This window comes from Pollicipes pollicipes, unplaced genomic scaffold (assembly GCF_011947565.3).
Source record: "Pollicipes pollicipes isolate AB1234 unplaced genomic scaffold, Ppol_2.1 Scaffold_4219;HRSCAF=4965_pilon_pilon_pilon, whole genome shotgun sequence".
NCBI classification, from domain to species: domain Eukaryota; kingdom Metazoa; phylum Arthropoda; class Thecostraca; order Pollicipedomorpha; family Pollicipedidae; genus Pollicipes; species Pollicipes pollicipes.
Genome location: NW_023596448.1, coordinates 3,146,702 through 3,165,939, shown reverse-complemented (window position 1 = coordinate 3,165,939; position 19,238 = coordinate 3,146,702). Strand labels below are relative to the sequence as shown.

The 19,238-nt window shown below is 58.9% G+C and overlaps 1 protein-coding gene across 1 annotated transcript in view; it reads right to left on the bottom strand.

Moving 5' to 3' along the window:
- Window positions 1-18,858, bottom strand: part of LOC119095343 (protein kinase C, brain isozyme-like) — a gene marked incomplete in the record, with an annotated part of 136,805 nt that extends 117,947 nt beyond the window's left edge. Inside the window, 1 exon segment of the mRNA XM_037218197.1 lies at window positions 18,648-18,858. Coding sequence (XP_037074092.1) covers window positions 18,648-18,838 — 191 coding nt within the window.
- Between the last annotated feature and the right edge of the window lie 380 nt (window positions 18,859-19,238).

Genomic DNA, 19,238 nt, shown 5'->3' with positions numbered 1-19,238 from the left:
TCGAGAGGGCGATCACTGGCGCTGTGCGCGATGTCACAGCAACGGCACGGCACGAGGGAACGGTGCCTCCACCAGATGTCGGGCCACAAATACCGTAGCACGAACTTTGGTAAAATACAGAATCGTGGTGGAATGTTATACTTGTTGAGGTTGCGTATCGGATCAGGGCAGCATGCTATTTGCATGAACGCACTCGCCCGATGGCACTCAGCGGAACATGGAATGCGCGGAGACGCCGGTCTGTCCCATCCTGGACGACGTCCATGATAAAAATTACCGGTTCAACACCATTAACCGCTCACACACCGTCAAAACATCCATCAATCCCGCCACCCACCTGTGACGAACGCGACATTTTACGACCAAGCTTGGGCCGGCCTCGGCGCCTGGCGCGACTCGTTGTAAGATAAAGCGACACAATCGCGTAAATAAACAGACGACTGTTTGTACCAATTATCGCCCCACGTCCGTGAACAGTTGGGCTCCAAACAGCCAATCACCGGCCGGTACGCCACACAACGGCACACCAGCGACCCCGCTCGGCCGGGGCGGCCTGGCTTGACCGACGACGCGCCGGCGGCGAAGCGGCCCGGCATGACCTGGGCACGGGTCCGAGGGGCGGGGAGCAGGGGAGCAGGGGGGGCGGGGGGGGGGGCGTCAGGCGCCGCCCCGTCAGCGTCGACCGCGGCGTCGGTCGGCGCGTCGTCTGCGGCCAGCTGTGGCACACACCCACCGGCGGCCGCCCCTCCGCCGGCCGAACGCACGCGCCTTGTGACCGCGCTCCTACCAAGACGACGGGCGGCGCCACCGCCGGTGATCAGCGCGGCGAAAGGCGTGAATCGAATGGGGTGGATCGACGTGTGGTGCGAGTCACGGTCTTTGAGAGAGGAGCACGGTTGACGTCGGCGTCGTTCGGGATGGCTGCTCGGCTATCGGCTATCAGCAGTCGGCTATCACGGCGACATTTGGTCAAGTGCATTGCCTTCGGATAAGATAGAGCAGGACAGCACCGCCGAAACGGTGCTTTCAAATGGTTTGCATGGAGACGACGCAAATAAGAAGTAAAAAAACCTGAATAGTAAAGGCCTGTTCACATCTTGTGGGACCGTGGAATCCGCAGCGGTTCTGCAGACGTCAGCTGCTCCCGACTACAGGTGTCACCTTAAAGCAGGTAGGTCCGCAGACCGCGGGTATAAATAGCTCAAAGGTAGCACCTCTCGTCCGCGGCAGCTGAAGTCCGCTGCGGAAACCGCAGCAGCATCCCCAGCCAGTCCGCACGATGTTAACGGGTCTTTATACACTGGTAAGTGGCCGGCATTCCGACAAAACAGTGAGCGATGACACCCCGAGGCATGTCGCCATCGTCCAGGCGCAGAAGTGCACGGAAGGCTGGTGTGATGGGAGTGAGCGGATGGCAGTTGGGAGTCGGTGCGTGCTCTCTGCGGGCTACAACACACGATCATTCCCAAATGAAAGGAGACGCAGAGGTGTCACCCGAGGACCGATCTGACAAACCCAACCTGTTTCAGCTCAGGCATGGAATGGAACGGTACGGCATGGAAGGTGGGTGTGATAGGAGTGAGTGGATGACATTTGGGAGTGGGCACGCGTCAACTATGGACTGCACACGATGATTCCTAAGTGAAAAGAGGCGCACAGGTGTATCTGAAGACCGATCTGACTTTCCCGACTGTTTCAAGGTTTCAGTGACACTGATCACGGTATTCTAGTGAGCACTGGTTAGGCGGAGGAAGTTTCGGCACACGTGTGGTTCCCAAACTGGGAGAACCGCACGCATGTTATGCGGCACAACAGATGTTCGACGCTCCAAATTTGAGACGCCCGCCGGCTTGCGCCAAAGTGTATCTATCTCTCGGGCCCGGCTTTCAAGATTTGGTTCTTTCCAGCCTGCGATACGTCAGAGGCAACAGCGCCGTTGATGCCCACACTGCCCATGCCTCCACTGCTTGCCCCAGACGGCAATTATCCGCACGCAACAAGCGCGGCCCACATCAACAAGCCGGAGCGATAACGTCACGGCACGTTGCGTCCGCTCGAGGGTGGGGCCCGCCCCGGCTCGTGACGTCACGGCTGATGGGATGACGTCACGCAGGCGAGCGGGCAGTGACCGAGGGACGTCAGCTCCGGCTCCTCCGATCGATCTGCTGGGGACGGTCTCCACTCCGTCCCCTCCGCGCGACGGAGAGTAGGCCGGGCGGGGGGAGGGGAGGGGGATCGCCGGTGGATCGCCGGCGGCTGCGAGTGGGGGAAGCGGGGCGGGGCGGGGTCCCCGGCCGGCGCGCGAGGGAGTGGTGGGCGCGCGGCCCGCCGGGCGCGCGGGGTAACGATTTGCTGTCAGGAGGTGCGGCGCGCCGGACCGCCCCGGCGGCGGCCGACCCAGCGGAACGGCAGCCCCACATGGAGCCCACGCTGGTCTGCAGGAACGGCGCCCCGACACGCGACCGGTCAGCCTGACCCCCGCGACGGGGAACGCGTCCCTCCGGCGGCGAACGTCGCCTCCGACAGCGCGTGCTGGCGCGGCCAGAGCCGCGTCCGACTCAATCCGCGAGGGATGGTCGACCGTGTCGGCAGGCGGCATGGGACCAGCGCTGGACCATCCCCCGCCGTGAGGAGCGGTCCCCCACGGCGCACGGGACGGGATCAAACGGCGCTCGGGCACGCAGGCCGTCCGCTGGTACTCATCACCAGCCACGGCGAAACGGGAAGGGCGACGCCGTCTCCCTCGCCACCTGTGTTATGGCAACAATGCTATCCATTAATGTAACCAGACACCTTAGACCAGAGCGCCGCGCCACCATAGCCCATGGGCGGCCCGTCTCCGTCTCTTCCCCCCCCCCCCTCCTTCGCCCCCTCCGCACACACCCCTTCTTTCATCCCTACATGCGCAGACCGCGAGAATCATCCCTCTCCCCCACGCCGGAGGCGATGGCGCACCTCGTCCACCTCCCCACACCTGAGAGCACCACCGACGCTGCGGCACCCCATCAGCGAGCTGCGTCGTCAGTCGTCTGGCGCGCGGTGCCGTCAAATTGGAAGCGGCTTAACCGCGGCCAGCCGGCCAATACATCGCCCCGGGGCCACCAATCACTCATTCGGAGGCTACCGGCCGGCCGGAGCCGGTAAGCCGCCCCCCGGCCGCCGCCCATGATGATAAGCGCCGACTGAGGGGGCGGTGTGTGATGATGCCGCCGGGTCGGAGGTCACGGGGAGGTCAGGGGTCAGGGACGTCAGGAGTCAAAGAGGTCAGGGGTCACAGGGATCGGTAGTCGTGAAGGTGAAGGGTGACAGGGGTGGCAGGGAAGGTCAGTGGTCACTTGGGGTCTAGGCCATGGGGGAGGATGGGAGTCAAGAGACAACGGTCGCGGACGTAAGGGGGTGGCGGGAAGTCCAGAGGTCATTTGGAGTCGAGTCATGGGGGTCATGGGTCAAAGAGAGGTCAGGTGTTATGCTGCAACGCCTAGGTACGACCACTCCGGGAGAGGGGACCGCGCTTAATTTTTCGGCTTTACAGCCGAAAAATTAAGAGCTCGATGCTCTTTATCGGAAATTTGACCTGGTTTCCCCGAGGTGAGAAAAAGACACGCGGACGACCCCTACCGCTCCGGGGTCAACGCCAAGCTTCGGATGTCGTGAGACTTCTGAACGCCGCGGATGCGCCGTGATCGGCCGCAGGCCAGTGTTCCGAGCACGCACGACACTGCGCCCGATGGTCACGTCCCTGTCCAGAAATGGCTGTCGCGGGACAGAGGTGGTCCGCAGGAGACTCCGCCTCAAACGTCACCGCAGTGAGGTCGCGCGTCCCATCCCGACCCCAGCCCGTTTCGCGGAATGCATTGAGCGCTGAGTGCCGTAATTCATGCGATTAGCCTTCCATGGGACAGAAATCCCGTCGGCGTTCGAGGTGTTAAATGGAGCTCAGCCTGCGGCTGCATGATTCATGGCTACCCATGAAGCCAGCTCGACATGTGGCCCAACGCGGCGCATCCCTTTGCAGCGCGGCGACGTTAATGTTCGTAACCCGGATCCAAGACAGGTCAGAGATTGAGTAGGTGTTTAAATGAATGAGACGCCGCCTTCGTATCCGCGCTCGCCCTGTCCGCGGTGTTCGATGAGGCTCATTTACAATGGACTGGAATGGTTAAAAACGGGATGATATTGGTTTAGGCCGCTCCAGTTCGTATGAAGTAGGCTATGGTGCGGTAGCGGGATGAAATAGGAAAGCCACGGATTCCATGATCCAGGACTACAGGCCGGAAAGTTATAGGAAGTCTGGCAAAGAGCATTCCTAGTATAACGGGCGGCAACACACGGATGAAACGATACTGAGCTTCAAAAAACCGCTTAATTTGCCAGCGTTCACCGCTTCATTCGCCAGAGATCGCTCGACTACGACCATTAGAGGCGCGAAGGGGACAGGTGGAGGCACTGCCAACGCTGCCGCCTCCCAGCCTCCCAGCCAGCCTGGTAGAATGCGTTCCCTTTCATTCGGTTCTCTGTCGTACCGCACCTGTGCCTGGCAAGCTCCTCTGGTGCCTGGATTCCTGAACGTCGCTGCAATGCTGCGTTCGACAGCGGACCACTGCGCGAGACGGATGCAAACACGACACAGGTTGCCATGGTGACGTGCGCGCTCGCCGTGTGCAAAGCTCCCCGGAGGCAGCTGCAAGCCAAGGACAGCAAGGGCCTGGCCCGGAGCAGCTGACGAAAAAATCCAAGGTGGTCGAACTACAGGTTTCGGCTCGCGGAAGCTGCCGCTGTGCTATTCGGCGGCCAGTTCAGTCCCACAGACAAAACTGGCGCTTGTATTTGCGTGTGCGAGTCACAAAGCGGTCATATACGACTTGCACAGAGAATCTGCCACAAGGCCGCTGTGCGTTTTCGCGGCAAAAGGCATGCAGTTACGAACGAGGCCCTACACCGAGCAAAACTGAATCCTAACTTTACAGGCATTCAACACCAAGCAAGGCCTTCCGTCAGGAAGCAAAGCAATCAACGGTCAATAACCACGGATGCGGAGGCGCGAAGGTGCAAGATATTGGGCAGCACAGTCCTGCCCAGCCCTTAGAACCAGCGGGAGAACGACACTCGGGGCGAGCAGGCCCCACCCGAGAATCAATAACTCGACGGCTTCTCCATCCGAAAGCACTGTGTCCACCGCAACCGGCAGACGCCTCGGAGTATTAATCGCTCGCGCGTCGACAAGCCAGAGGCCCGTAGCGGCCAATTAAGTGTCCAGATGCGAGTGTACACCCTGCTTCGGTTATAAAGCGGGTCGAATTGCACAGCCCTTCGAAGCACACGTTCATCATATGAACAGTGCAGTCCTGAGAGCGTTTGGACTTTATGACAGAATGTTCGGCGCGAGTAGTGAACCATGCGTGTCTCTGCAGCGTTTCTACACCCCGAATGGCAGTTACGGTAAGTCTAGCTTTTAGATGCAGCAAACGAACAAAACTTTGCAAAAGCAGTGCTGAAAAAGAGCCTCGTCTCAGAGCAGCTTGCACGTGTTCAGCCACGCTCTGTTTCGGCTTCAGCGTCATATCTGCGAGCTGACATCCTTTTGAGAGGATCGATGGAACTGCGTGACCGCGGCGGCAGGCGCATGCCCCTAACGCCTGGGCGCCGGCGGCAGACCGCCGTCCAAAGCCCTCTCCCCTTGACGCCAGGTTGAGTTGACCAGGCCGAGGCCGGTCCGGAAATCAGGACCGGTCTCGGTCCCGTACCAAGACGGCACGGCAAGCGACGTTCGGAGAGCCCGCCGCCGAGCCGGGTCCACACGACCTGGACCACCGAGCCGGGTCCGCACGACCTGGACCACCGAGCCGGGTCCACACGACCTGGACCCCAAGAGCGGCCGCCTGGAGGACGGAGTCGCGGGAGTGTGGCCGGACCAGCGGGGACGTGGCCGGACCAGCTGAGGTTCTCGGATGCCCTCTGCATGAGGGTGTCGTCAGATCCGAATGACTATGGGTGGCGAAGGGGCTTTATGGAGACAACAACAACAACAACAAAACAATTGAAAACATGATGTTGAAGGCTCGGCGACGCAAGAGCAGGTCAAACCCTGCTGGTAATCACGCCACCCCGGTCCTCACCAGCACCGCCCTATGGCCAGTCTCTGCGCCATAGGGCAGAGACTCTGCACCATAGGGCATAAACATGATGTTAAAGGCTCAGTGACACAGGAGCAGGTTCAAGCCTGCTGGTAATCCCGCCATCCCGGTTCTCACCAACACTGCCCTATGGCCAGTCTCTGCGCCATAGGGCAGAGACTCTGCGCCATAGGGCATAAACATGATGTTAAAGGCTCGGCGACACAAGAGCAGGTCCAAGCCTGCTGGTAATCACGCCACCCCGGTCCTCACCAGCACCGCCCTATGGCTAGTCTCTGCGCCATAGGGTAGAGACTCTGCGCCATAGGGCCTAAACATGATGTTAAAGGCTCGGCGACACAAGAGCAGGTCCAAGCCTGCTGGTAATCACGCAACCCCGTCCTCACCAGCACCGCCCTATGGCCAGTCTCTGCGCTCGTCTTCCAACAACTGCAGTGGGCAAATCCGGTCAGTTTAGTCGATGATGATTGGGGCTTTAGGGCACGCCGACTTCTGGGGTAATTTTGCGCCCATAACAGCTAAGTGGCTACCGAAATGTATGAATGTCTGTAAATCCTACCATTTCAAACATGAAAACAGCTGTGCGGTGCCAAGCATGCGAGAATCGTCACCAATAAGGTCTGAAAAGGTAAGACCTGACGCATCTCGTCCGAAGTCAAGTGCCGTTCTTCGTTGAACTGTGGGCAAGAGTGAATAACGTGGCGAACCATAAGTAGCGCATCATAACGAGGACATTTAGGCCGTTCTTCACCGCACAAACGGTAGCTATGTGTCGCGTAAGTGTGGCCAATTCGTAATTTGCTGAGGATTACTTCTCCGCGTCTCAACTTACGTGAGCTTTACGGCCATGGACCCAATTGTGGCTTGATCACCTTTAACTTATTGCTTATGATGACGTCCCAGCAGCGTTGTCATTTCTCCTTTGCAAAGGTCGCGATGGCAGGGTAAAAGTTCCTTACCAGCAAGGGAAGCAGCAAGAACGGGTGCCAGCAGCAAAGAACGGGTGTGAGGTGCACGCGCTGCCAGTTTTGCGGTCGCGGCCAGTTTAGCCGTGTTCTGGGCACTCCACCGACCGAGCACCATCCATCAGACTTCCGGGGTGTGACACGCGTCGGCCCGCACCACGCGTGACCCCTCGGCTCCCGGAAGCGCCCGACAGGAAACACCCGACAGCTGGCGTCTCCGGCTCAATCCGAGCTCCAGCTCCCGAAGCGAGGCCCGGACGGCTATGGGTTCGGCTCGGTTTGATTTGATTCGGTTCGGTTCGGTTCGGTTCTGCTGTGCTGCGCCGTTCTGTTCTGTTCTGTTCTGTTCTGTTCTGTTCCGTTCGATTCGATTCTGTTCGGTTTCATTCGGTTCGATTCGATTCGACTCGATTCGGTTCGGTTTCGGTTCGGTTCAGTTCAGTTCGGTTCGGTTCGGTTCGGTTCGGTTCGGTTCGGTCCGGTCCGGTCCGGTCCGGTCCGGTCCGGTCCGGGTCCGGGTCCGGGTCCGGGTCCGGGTCCGGGTCCGAGTCCGGGTCCGGGTCCGGGTCCGGGTCCGGGTCCGGGTCCGGGTCCGGGTTCGGGTTCGGGTTCGGGTTCGGGCTAGGGCTAGGGTTCGCGTTCGGGTTCGGCTCGGTTCTGCCCTGCCCTGGCAGCCGTAGCGGGCCGGGTTAGGACTGGTGACTGGCCCGGGCGGGAGCCCCCCTCCCTGTCCTGAACCAACCCGAATCGAACCCGAATCGCACCAGCGACTCGGGGGACGGTCAACAGGCAGAGCATAACTGTCGGATGCTGGCAGGCCCCGACCGGCCACTGTCACCGTAACGGTGATTAACTCGCGCCTCCCGCAGCACTTTGGCCTAATGAATGGCGGGCTGATGATGGTTCCACAGCCGCTCCAGCGTTCCCTGCCACCGCAGCCCCCCGAACGAGTGCGAGAGAACCGCGACGTCAGGACAGCATGGCTGGGCAGTGGAGCCTGTATGGTGAAATCGGGGCAGTGACGGTAACAGCAACAGACGGTGACACTTCGGTCGGATTCAGCTTGGGCACTTTTGTAGGCATATCATTCGAAGTTGAATGTTGAGATGGAGCTCCTGGAGCGACCCTCCAAACCGCAATCCTGCCGGCATTCCTGCCACGATCCTCATGGCCGGCATAATGCCCTCCGACTCCGACTCCGACTCTGACTCAAGCCCCGAGACAGGCCGCACGCAGGCGCACATCTTATTCCGACGGAGAAATGGACGAACGCAGCCGAGCAAAGCCTACGCGCTGCTTGCCACCGAATGCAAGCGCGTGTTTCATTAAGCCCTGATGAGATACAGCACAGCCGGCCGCCGATGAGTGCAGCACCGCTCAGGTGGTGACGCTCACTGGTGCTCGGTGGTTCACCATCGCGCTGACGCGGCTGCGGCCTGGCCAGCGTCACACAATGAGGCCATTTATTTTCCGTTTGGACAGCTCTGCGGACGGCGGCGTCGGCTGCTGGGCGTTTGGCGCGGTGAGAGCCCGGCGCGGTGAGAGCCCGGCGACGCGAAGCCGATGTCAGCGACCAGGCGATGGTTTTGTGTAAGGGAGGGGGGGGGGGGCATGACGTCACGCACCTTTTTAACGTGAGGACGGAGGGGCACGATGTCACGCGCCTTTTAATGAAGCGCAGGTGAGTGCGGTGGGTCATGTCGGTGCTCAGGGGTAGAGACGCTAATGGGATTCGAACCCGGCCCCGTGGGAGACCCAGGCGCCGACCGATCGACCATCACGCATCTCGCGGGCGTGAGCGCGATGGGGAGGGCTGTGGGCGAACGCATGGAGTCGGCGTGGGGCTTCGTTTACCTTGGCATGATACGGCAAGCCGGTGCCTGTCCAGCTCACGTGCGGGCGATTAGGCTGGGATCAGCGGCTATTTAAGGAACAGGTTACCGAGAAAAAACATGGGAGAGCGAGGGAACTTGCTGACCTTCCAGAGCAGGCGTAACAAAGACAGAAGCCCGCGGTGGAGTATTGAAAGGACTCAATACCATCAGATAAGATGACATACGTGTACGGATCGAGTTCCGCGACACTGTTTATGTTTTTTTCCCGCATTCAGCCACCAACTGCTGGAACCATGCCTCATCAAACGCCAGGCCGCCACGCCGCACGCTCAAAGCAAAACAAAAGTGCGAGCCCCACGCGGCACGGAGATGGGATGCAATCTCGTTCCCTTTCATAGGTAGCGGATGCTGCTTTGTCAAATCAAAGCGTGGTGTGCATATTCACTTGTCTGACGGGTCGAGGGAACCTGGTGCCTCAGTTATTGTACCGTAACAGTAGCTATGCACTATTTTGTGCCGTGCGTAGTACACGTTCGTGATGCCTGTATATGATGATGACTGTGTTGCATCATTGACGTGAATACCATAAAGCCCATTGCGCGAAGGTTCCGGAAGGTACAAGAGAGGGGAGAGGAGGGAGAGAGGAAGAGAGAGAAGAGAGAGAAGAGAGAGATAGAGAGAGGAAGAGAGAGAGAGAGGAGAGAGAGAGAGGAAGAGAGAGAGAGAGAAAGAGAGAGAGATATATATATATATATATATATGACTACGTTTCCAGAGCCCCCCCCCCCCCACGTGGCAGCCTCGCTTCAGCGGCGGGTCGCCTCTGACGTCGCCGTCGAGATGGGCTGCCCCGTCCGACAGGTGAACGCAGGTCCCTCGACGGCTGTCGCCGCGCGGCCGCCGTAGCCGGCGCCGGCCGCCGGCGGAGTGAGACGGACTTCACCGCCGACGACCTCCGCCGGCGAGGCTCTCGACAGACTCTCCAGGCGCTCGACACGGCTCTCAGCCGGGGCGCATGCTCGGAGTGCTGCATGCTGCTCGGAGTTCCGGCGGCGGGTCTCGCCGCACGAGTGGCGTGTCAGGAGTGGAGTGGAGTGGAGTGGTGTGGCGTGTCATGAGTGGAGTGCAGTGACGTGTCACGAGTGCAGAGAAGCGGGTGTCATGCGTGGAGTGGAGTGGCGTGCCATGAGTGGAGTGGAGTGCCGAGTCACGAGTACAGTGGAGTGACATGTCATGAGCGGTGTGGCTTGTCATGAGCGGAGCGGAGTGGCGTATCATGGCTGGAGTGAAGTGCCAGGTCATGACTGGAGTGGAGTAGCGTGTAGCGTGTGGTGTAGCGTGTCATGAGTGGGGTGGAGCGACGTACCACGAGTTAAAGTGGAGCGGCATGTTATGAGTGGTGTGGCGTATCATGGCTGGAGTGAAGCGCCAGGTCATGACTGGAGTGGAGCAGCGTGTAGCATGTGCTGTAGCGTGTCATGAGTTAAAGTGGTGTGGCGTGTCATGATTGGAACGGAGTGGCGTGTCATGAGTTAAAGTGGAGCGGCATGTCGTGAGAGGAGAGGAGTGGCACACCATGAGTTGTGAAGCGTGCCACGAGTGGGGTGGCACGACCTGTCAGGTGAGCGGCCGCGGCTGGCGTCGGTCGGCGCCCGATGGCGGAGTCGCTCGGAGCGAGGAACAGCCTCGCGGACGTGAAAAGGCGGCGACGTGAATGGCCGCAGGACATGCAGATTTCCTTACAACCAGGTAAGCCGGTCCGCGGCAGAGCGATGAAAGCACAGCATCAAACGTCTTCAAATGTTCACCGAAAAGCGCTGAAGCCTTAGAGAGACCTGCGATTCATGCGGGCTGTAACAGTTCTGGCTTTAACGTCTTAACGTTGTGGGGTTTCTCATAAGGTTTCGATAAGTTAACTTTAACGTCTCCTGAGTGTTCGAGGCATCCCCCGCGTGTTGATAAATCCATTACGATCGAAACAGGAGTATTCCTTTCCATTTTGCACTCTGGTGCTTGTACCCACGTCAGGCATATCAGTGGCGGCCGTGGGACGCACAAACTTGGCGGGGCACAAACGCATGTTTGGTGCACAAATCGTGCGCGAAAATGTGTGCGGAGGCGCACAAATGTGCAGATTGCACGACCCATAGCTGCTAATTTCCCTTTATCCATGTACCTGACACCTCCTTCGTGCCGTGATGAGTTCGCCTTCGCAGCATTTGACCCCGGTGGAATGGCACCCCGGCTTCATCTGGACAGTCACTTTGCTTTCAGTTGGTCGTTAGCTCGGAATCATCCGCATGGAAATCACAGCAAGCGCCTCGCGATAACTTATCGGTAACTCACGTCTCGTCTCGATCCACCCCTGTATCCTGCTGCATCCCCTTTGCAATATGACTGCGCTTGGCATCAAACCAGTGGCCGGTAGTAGCCTAACGGCTCCCATATGAGCGAAAGGATGGCATCTCTGAGCATCTACTACATTCCCGAGTATCTACTACATTCGCCGGTGGTAGTAGTAGTAATTGGGCTTCACGGGGCGTCAGCTACAGATGTTGTTTGCGCCATAATCGCCTGTGGAAATTCGGCAGTCAATTAACAAGGTAAATAGGTCGCTATCCTTGATGATATGAGCGCGCACCTCAACCAAACATCGGTTTTCAGTCAGATGATCCGGCAAGCAACTCAACCTTTGAACAGAACGGTATTTGTGCAGGCATGGCTCCAACGAATCCAATCTAGGTCCAACCTTGGTCAACGAAGGGACGCCAATATTTGTCCGGGTTCATCATACTGATAGTCAGGAACAGTCACCAACTTTCATCACCTAGTAGTTGAGGCGATTTGATGAAAGTAGGAACGAAAGAGGAAACGAACTGATTCAAACATGACCACGAGCAACAAAGACTCTTTCAATGTCTCCCGCGATATGCCACAACAATGCCTTCGCGGTGCGCACCCGGGCGTCAAGTTAGATTAAAGTTGACAGAGAATTTCAGCTGACATTTTATTCCGCTTACTGCAACACAGCGCAAACAATCTGCGCCGAAATGAGTGGACACAAGGGGAAGTCCACCGTGGGGCGGTGAACAATCAGCCCAACACTACACAAGCATTGTCCCATCACCGGCAAGGAAGGTCTCCCCGCGAATCCGACGGTCCGGCCGCTGTAATCTTTGGCATTGCTGCTCCCGCAGCTGATGCGGATGAATCAGTCTGGACCTGGCCAACCCGCAAAAGCCCCCTCCCTCTTCGCTCACGCGCCGCCGTCTCTCCCGCCACCAGTCATGCACGGCGGCCGAGACTTCCGGCGATCATGTTTGATAGCGAAGGAACCCGGCGCCAGACAATAGTATCCGTTAGGTGAGGCGCCCCATGGTCGTAGGCAAGGGACCAGTTAGCGGAGAGCTCAGGTCGGGCGAGACGGCTCATGCCAGGCTGGTGCGGTACCCACAGCGGATATCCGCAGACCAGTCCCGCCTTCGAAGCACCCATGGCCGCGTGGCATCGGACACGCCTGGACACGTCGGCACCGATTCGGGAAATGGCCTCAACTGCGCACAGCAGATTTCCAGCAGGAAGCGGCCGCCGGATATTGCCAGGTTTCGCCTATACCTAAGCATGCACAGACTTCCATCTGCCAACATATCCCGAGCCTAGACTGGGCTCTCCCTGAGCCCCCGTCGTCCTGGCCGCCCGTGCCCACAAGGCCCCGACCCGGTCTGCCGCCCATTCAGGCGATCGTATTGGCTTTTCGATCCGGCCCATCTCATCTGGCCGCGCTGCGGCGCACGGCGCGGATAAAACCCTGATTGTTTCGACGCGCACCCCGAGACGAATGACGTCATACCGGCAGGCGATGGCAGTCGGACCGAAGGATGCTGGCCCGCTGGCGGCAGCGCGGCCTCGGCAGTTGGATGCCCCCCATAAATAACTTGTCTGTCCCACCCTACGCCCGAAATTTGCACGCTACCCTTGACGTCCCTCGCCAAATGTGACATTTGTTAGCAACATTCGTTGTTTCGCGTGACATCTGTAACCGCTCCCAATATTCGACATGCTCTTGCATGGACGAGTGGCTAATGACCGAGTGGCTAGCGCATCGGAATCCCACGTGGGGGCCTGGGTTCGAATCCCGGTTGTGTCATGGCCTCTGAGCGCTTATGTGGCGAGTGCAGCCGCGAGTGCCTCATGAAAGGAGCGCGACGACGTGCATCACGTTCCATCTTTTTTATCTAAATAAACAAGCCAAAGGCCAGTAACCGGCCTGTTTGCACCGTGGCCGACCTGTTTGCACCGTGTTTGCTCCGAAGCAGACCGCAGCCGAAGTCACGACCCGGGCCCTCCGATCGCCGAGGCCGTGCCCGGCCGGTGACGCTGCAACAGTCGTTCTATTCGGCGCACAATTGTATCATGAGATGGGTTGTCCTTTCAGCAAGACGCGCAATACGCCCTGATGGAGGACGAAATCGCGTCGGAAAACGGAAAACGTGTACGATCATTTCATTCATGGGCTATAAATGGTCGCCATTTGTCGACAGTATCTCACCGAGACGTTCTGACTGCCTGATGCATACCTCCCCGGACAAGCCAATTTTGTTCCTCTGTCGTCGGAAACTGAAACGTTGTCGTCCGACTAAACGTCCGATATTTCCTCCGCCTCCGAGCTGCTTTGGTGCAATTTGTCCAATTCAGGAGAGGGATGCACTACCGATCCCGTCCGCTGTCAGAAAATCAAGAAGTGCAATGGGCGTGTCTCGAAGTCCAACTCAGACAGCAGTTACGGAAGCCTTTCCCCCGCCCACCTGTGCTATAAACAGAAAAGCTACGGATCAGGGGCCCCACCCGTGATGGAGGCCATCACAATCATAATCATCACCAGGCCATCAGTCCATCACCTCTTCTCCAGAATTTGATAAATGCCAGGTCTGGCTTTCCATCGGTTCTGCCCTAAATGAATGGTAAGGTCCTGCCCTTTGTGCGCCAAACTGGTATGCTTGCATGGCCACACATTCAGAAACTGCTATCGTGTGGGTTTGCGTGAACGTTTGCTGCTTTTCAGTGTTCCATTGAAAGAGAAATGAGGTACGAAAAAATCGGGATGAACAAAAAACGTCCGATGCATCTTTGTTAATGCGATTCTAGCAATGCGGAAATAACAAAACCTCCAGCATGAAATAAGTTCCAAGATGGTAATATATGTGCAGTTGACGAGCGCAACGCTAGCGCCACAGTTGCACACCCCAGTGCGGCTGATGGTGTGCGTCAGGTTCGTCCTTGTGAACAGTCCAGCGCGCTCGTGCACCATGGTGACTTTAAAAAGGATACAACCTCGCTTTTCCCTACCAAAGAACACTTTCCGTTCACTTAGACCACCAGGATCCTCTTTTCATCTTAGGGGTGGTGTTGCAAATCGGACTTCACTTCCGCCAGCGGGGGAGGGCCCATCTCACAGGTGATGAGGCTCCGCTTTGCGCCCACTCATCCGCAGGCAATAAGACGTCAGATCCGGATCTGGGCGACCAGAATGAGGCGATAAAACCAGCACAAGGCAGACTTGGGCCAATGCTCGGAGATCAGCCCGCAGCTCTTCCACAGACAGGCGCTCGGCCGCCGTCCCACGCCGTTTCACCGCGGATGGCTCCTAACATCAGAGTGATATCAGCAAAATGCGTCACGGAGACCGAAATGCCCTCGCAAAAGCTCCGGAGACCAAAATCATCCGCAAAATTCCCCGCACACATAAATGGTGGACCAAAATTACGAAGAGTTCAAAACTGGAGAACGAAATGAGCCGTAGAACTCGTCATAGTCCAGTAAAAAAATCGAATTTTGTCGAACTGCCTAAAAAAAACTTGTCATAGCAGCCACTCTTAATCAAGGGTGGGACCGGCGACGCCTGAGGCGCATGGAGTCGTCTTCCGCCATATCCCAAGATTTCTAACGTGGCACCATGCCCATGGAGTTGTACAGGAAGAATAGATAACAAAAACCTCTGCGTCACCAGAGATGTTGAAGGAGTTTCACATTTGCCACCGGTCATCAGTCCAACAACCGCATTGCCGCATGCTTGTAAACACCAATATGGCCCCAGAGCAGGCCATTTGGTGGAAGCATGAGAAGCATGATTTCGAGAGACCATGCCGAACGCATCGCTACGTCTCGGGAATGTGTCGGAGCACACCGGGCGAGGAGATCCTGCCACAAGCAGCAGGGCTGCTGGAGGTCAAGTCAGGAGGTCACCGCTGTCTGAGCTCGACTGGTATACCCCATGGATGTGGTCCTGATGGATTAAATCGCATCTCCAGCACGCGATCGGGCCTCCACAGCAGACGCCTCCCCTCATTCTCCCACATCCTTATTGTCCCCGGCGCGCATCGTGTTGTGGAGGCACAGCTAGAGGTATGCTGATGATATCAGCATCAGCGGGAGGCTGATGCAGCGGGTGAGAAACGACGCCAACGTGGCACTTCGCGGACTATGCTTTTATCCGGGAAAGTGCCCGCACACACACCATGGTGCGCCCTGCTTGGTACAAACCCGACCTATGTCGCGTCCGTTGAGGTTAGGCGGCACTGTGGCGACCCAGTGCGCTCTGGTGTTTTCCCCATCGGTCCGGAAATAACTGGTCCAGGCCGGACTTTTTTTACCACGGGGCGTGACAGAAGCGAGGCAAAAACGGCGCGGCGAGATGAGGCTAATTGTGTTACGACGTAGGCGAAAACACGGGGTGGATGTTGGCACAACTGCTGCGATAAAAAGCGATTATGTGGGACGCTGACTCGCGCTTCCGATCTTCGTGACATAATGAAATTGGAACGCGTAATTGCTGGCGCAACTTACCATCACCGATGGGATAATTGTTTGGACCATCGTCTTCGTCTGGTGCCTTAGTATGCACGCACTAGTATGCTAAAACGTGCAAACTAAGCGTATACGAGCACACGAGACGAAAACCAAAGTCCGCACAATTATTCTTTTCGCGTCATATGCATTGCTTCGATGCTTCCGCAAAACGGCTTATCGCAAGCGCTCGTTTCTACAATCAACAAACAACGGCATTCGCTGTCACGGAAATCATCCCACTACAGGTGTGTAGCCCACACCATCCCCATTGAAAGGATGGGAGAGGCAGCTGTAAACTTTTCCCAAAATTGTAAAAACGTTGACCGAATGCCCACGAAGCCTTCTCCCAGTATACAGTGTCAATCTCTTGACTCAGGGGCGGAGGCCATGGCTCTTTGATTTTTGTATTGGCTGCGTCCCTCATCAGTCATTACATATCGTACTTGCGCCTCTTCCAATCAGGTAATGAAGCCAACCATCGGAAAAAGCGGCACTGGGCAAACAGGAGCGTCCCGTGGCCCGAGAGGTCACATCGAGTCTGACCCTGTCCCGTGCCCTGCAATCCACCGTCAGCACCCTCACCTAACCGGTCGCGCGCCGCGGGGTCGGGTCACTGATGGGTGCTCAGCTCTTCCCGCTGACGAGGGCCGAGTCGGAACCCTCGCCATGGGGACCGGGAGGAGTAAGACGACGCCGAACAATACCCATTCGAGCGGCCGCGCGGGCAGCCAAGCGTCGCGACCACGTGCCGTCGTCTGTGCCGTCGTCTGAAATACGGTGCCGCCGTGAATGGTCGGCACCGTATTTCCCCGGCCCGGTAATTCGGTAATAATAATAGATAATTACATAATTTCGGGTGTCAGCGGCGAGGGAGGCTCCCGAAAGAAACCGGGAATCGAATCCTTTCTGAAGTCCATCTTTTCGTGAGTCATTGTGCGGTTCACGCCAAGCTTTCGCGAGAAGTCGAATGACTGTGGCCCCTGTCCCTCCCCCTCCCACCCACCCCCCTCCCCCCACTAACTACTGCCGGACAGTCCCTATCCCATGCTCAGGACACAATTAGAGTACTCGCGATTAACTCGCCCGTATCGCAGCGGTAGAGGCGACGGAAGCGGGTCGCCGCATGGAGAGAGCCGAGGCTAAAATTACGACCCACGCACCCCTACAACTAACTCCAGACACCCACTTCCATGGATTTAGTGGATTTGCCGCCAACGAAACGACGCTTCGGGCATGTTTACCGGTGTACGGAGTTGCCTTAACGAACCGTCACTGGGCACCTCGTTCGGCGGACCGTTGCGCTAACGACTCTTCAAGGCTGACGACGGAAAGCGGCAGTCATGGACGCTTACCCTCAGCTACCTGCCTGAGACCGGAGCAAGCCTCGCAAGCTCCACGAACGGAGCAAGCCTCGCAAGCTCCACGAACGGAGCAAGCCTCGCAAGCTCCACGAGCGGGACAGGTTACACAAGACCCACGAACGGAGCAAGTCTCGCAAGCCCCACAAACGGGACAAGCCTCGCAAGCCCCACGAACGGAGCAAGTCTCGCAAGCCCCACAAACGGGACAAGCCTCGCAAGCCCCACAAACGGGACAAGCCTCGCAAGCTCCAGGAACGAGACAAATCACGCAAGCCCAATGAACGGAGCAAGCCTTGCAGGCCCCACGAACAGGACAAGCCTCGTAAGCTCCACGAATGGGACAAGCCTCGTAGGCCCTACGAACTAATAAGCATTGCGTCTCGCACGAGGGTGGACCGCTCCTAAAAAAAACGGGTCGGACAAACCACTTTTGAACACAGATTTTTCTCAAACCTAGACATGCATGAAACCATTGCGTCAATATTCAACTAACACGAAAAGTGGGAACGCCAGGGCCTTTCCGTCCCTCCCTCTCCTCCCTCCCCTCCCCCCCCCCCCCCCCCCTACACTTTCTACGCCGATGGAGCCGCGCTACGGCCTGTTTGCCCTAGTTAGTCGCAGGCTCCAGCAGATCAGAGACATGCGGTGGCGATACAGCTGGCGGCGGTCGCGCTTAATCAACTGATCGCGGGTAAATTACTGCCGGATCGGCCGCGTTCATCATCATCGTCGTCGTCGTTCACCATCGTCGAAGACCGACACACCCACTGCCAGCCCCCGAGCGTGCTGGGCCGCGTCCCGGCCGTACAGCGTTATCAGCCATGACTTGCCATGCCTCTCGGGTCGGGCGCCTGTTCATACGTCGCGCGTCGCTCTAAGCAAGCGCCCGCCGCCAAGGCCTCCGGGGCCGCCGGGGCCGCCGTCGTGGCTCCCGCGTCCCGCTGTCCTGCCGCCTGCACCAGCCCGAGCCGGTCCGGGACGGGCCAGGGGCGGGGCAGATGTTGACTCGGCCGGGTCGGCGGCCGCCACGGCCATCTGACACTGCTCAGGCCGACGCAGCACAGACCGGCGATAGCGGCCGGCCGGCCGGTGCTGTCGCCTGACCTTGCCGTGTGCACCGCGGCGCAGTGCGCGGCTGCGGCGTGCCACGATTGGAGCCGCGCGCCGCCGCGCCGCTGCCGGCCCCCGCGCCCGCGACGCCATGGGGAGCCAGTCTCAGGCGCGAGACGCGGGAGGCGCGGGACGGGAGCCGTGCCGGGGCGCAGCGCGGCCGAGCGGCGCCGGGCGAGACGCCGGCAGCGGGGCGCCCGGCTGGCGTTACAACCAAGTCAATTGCCCGAGGCCGGCGGCCGACGGCGGCGGCGGCGGCGGAGGCGGAGGGCGAAGAGTGTAACGATCACGACGCGCAGGCGTCAGCCTCGGGCAACCCGTGGCTGAAGCCAGGCCAGGTCGGGTCGGAACGCCAAGCCCGCGAGCGTGGGCGTGAAGTCAGACCCGCCTACTCACCAGATGAAGTCCTTGCAGTGGCTGCAGAAGGTGAACTGCTTGAAGAAGCGCGGGATGAACTTGTGGTCCTTCACCTCGAAGACATTCTTTTTCTTAAGCGCGCCCTTGCGGCCGCGCTGGCCCAGTCCGAACGGGGTGTTGGTGTCGCCCGTGCCGGGCGTGTTCGTGTGCTCCGCACCGTCCTCGGCCATGGCTGCCAGCTGACTGCCGCCCGGCGGCCGGGCGCGCGCCTTCTGCTGCACGCCGCGCGAGCTGCCAACTTCCCGCCGGCGCGCCGCCGCTACATCCGGGACTGCGCGGCGCGCGCCCCGGGCGATCGATGGCGCGTGCGCGCCGCGGCCGCCCGGCGCGTTGGGCCGCTGGGCCGGATCGCTCATAGGTGTGGGAGATGCTTGCCATTGCTTCCCCCCCCCCCTCCCCCACCGTGTGGGAGACGCGCAAGTTGATGGTCCGGGGTGAGCGAGGCGGGAGGGTCTCTGCGACGCCCCTGCTGGGTCTCCTTTACCACCTTGCAAACGGATACCGGCCAGCTTCTAGAACGGGGGTGCAAGTCCCCATTCAGCGCCCCCCCCCCCCACACAGACACTTTGA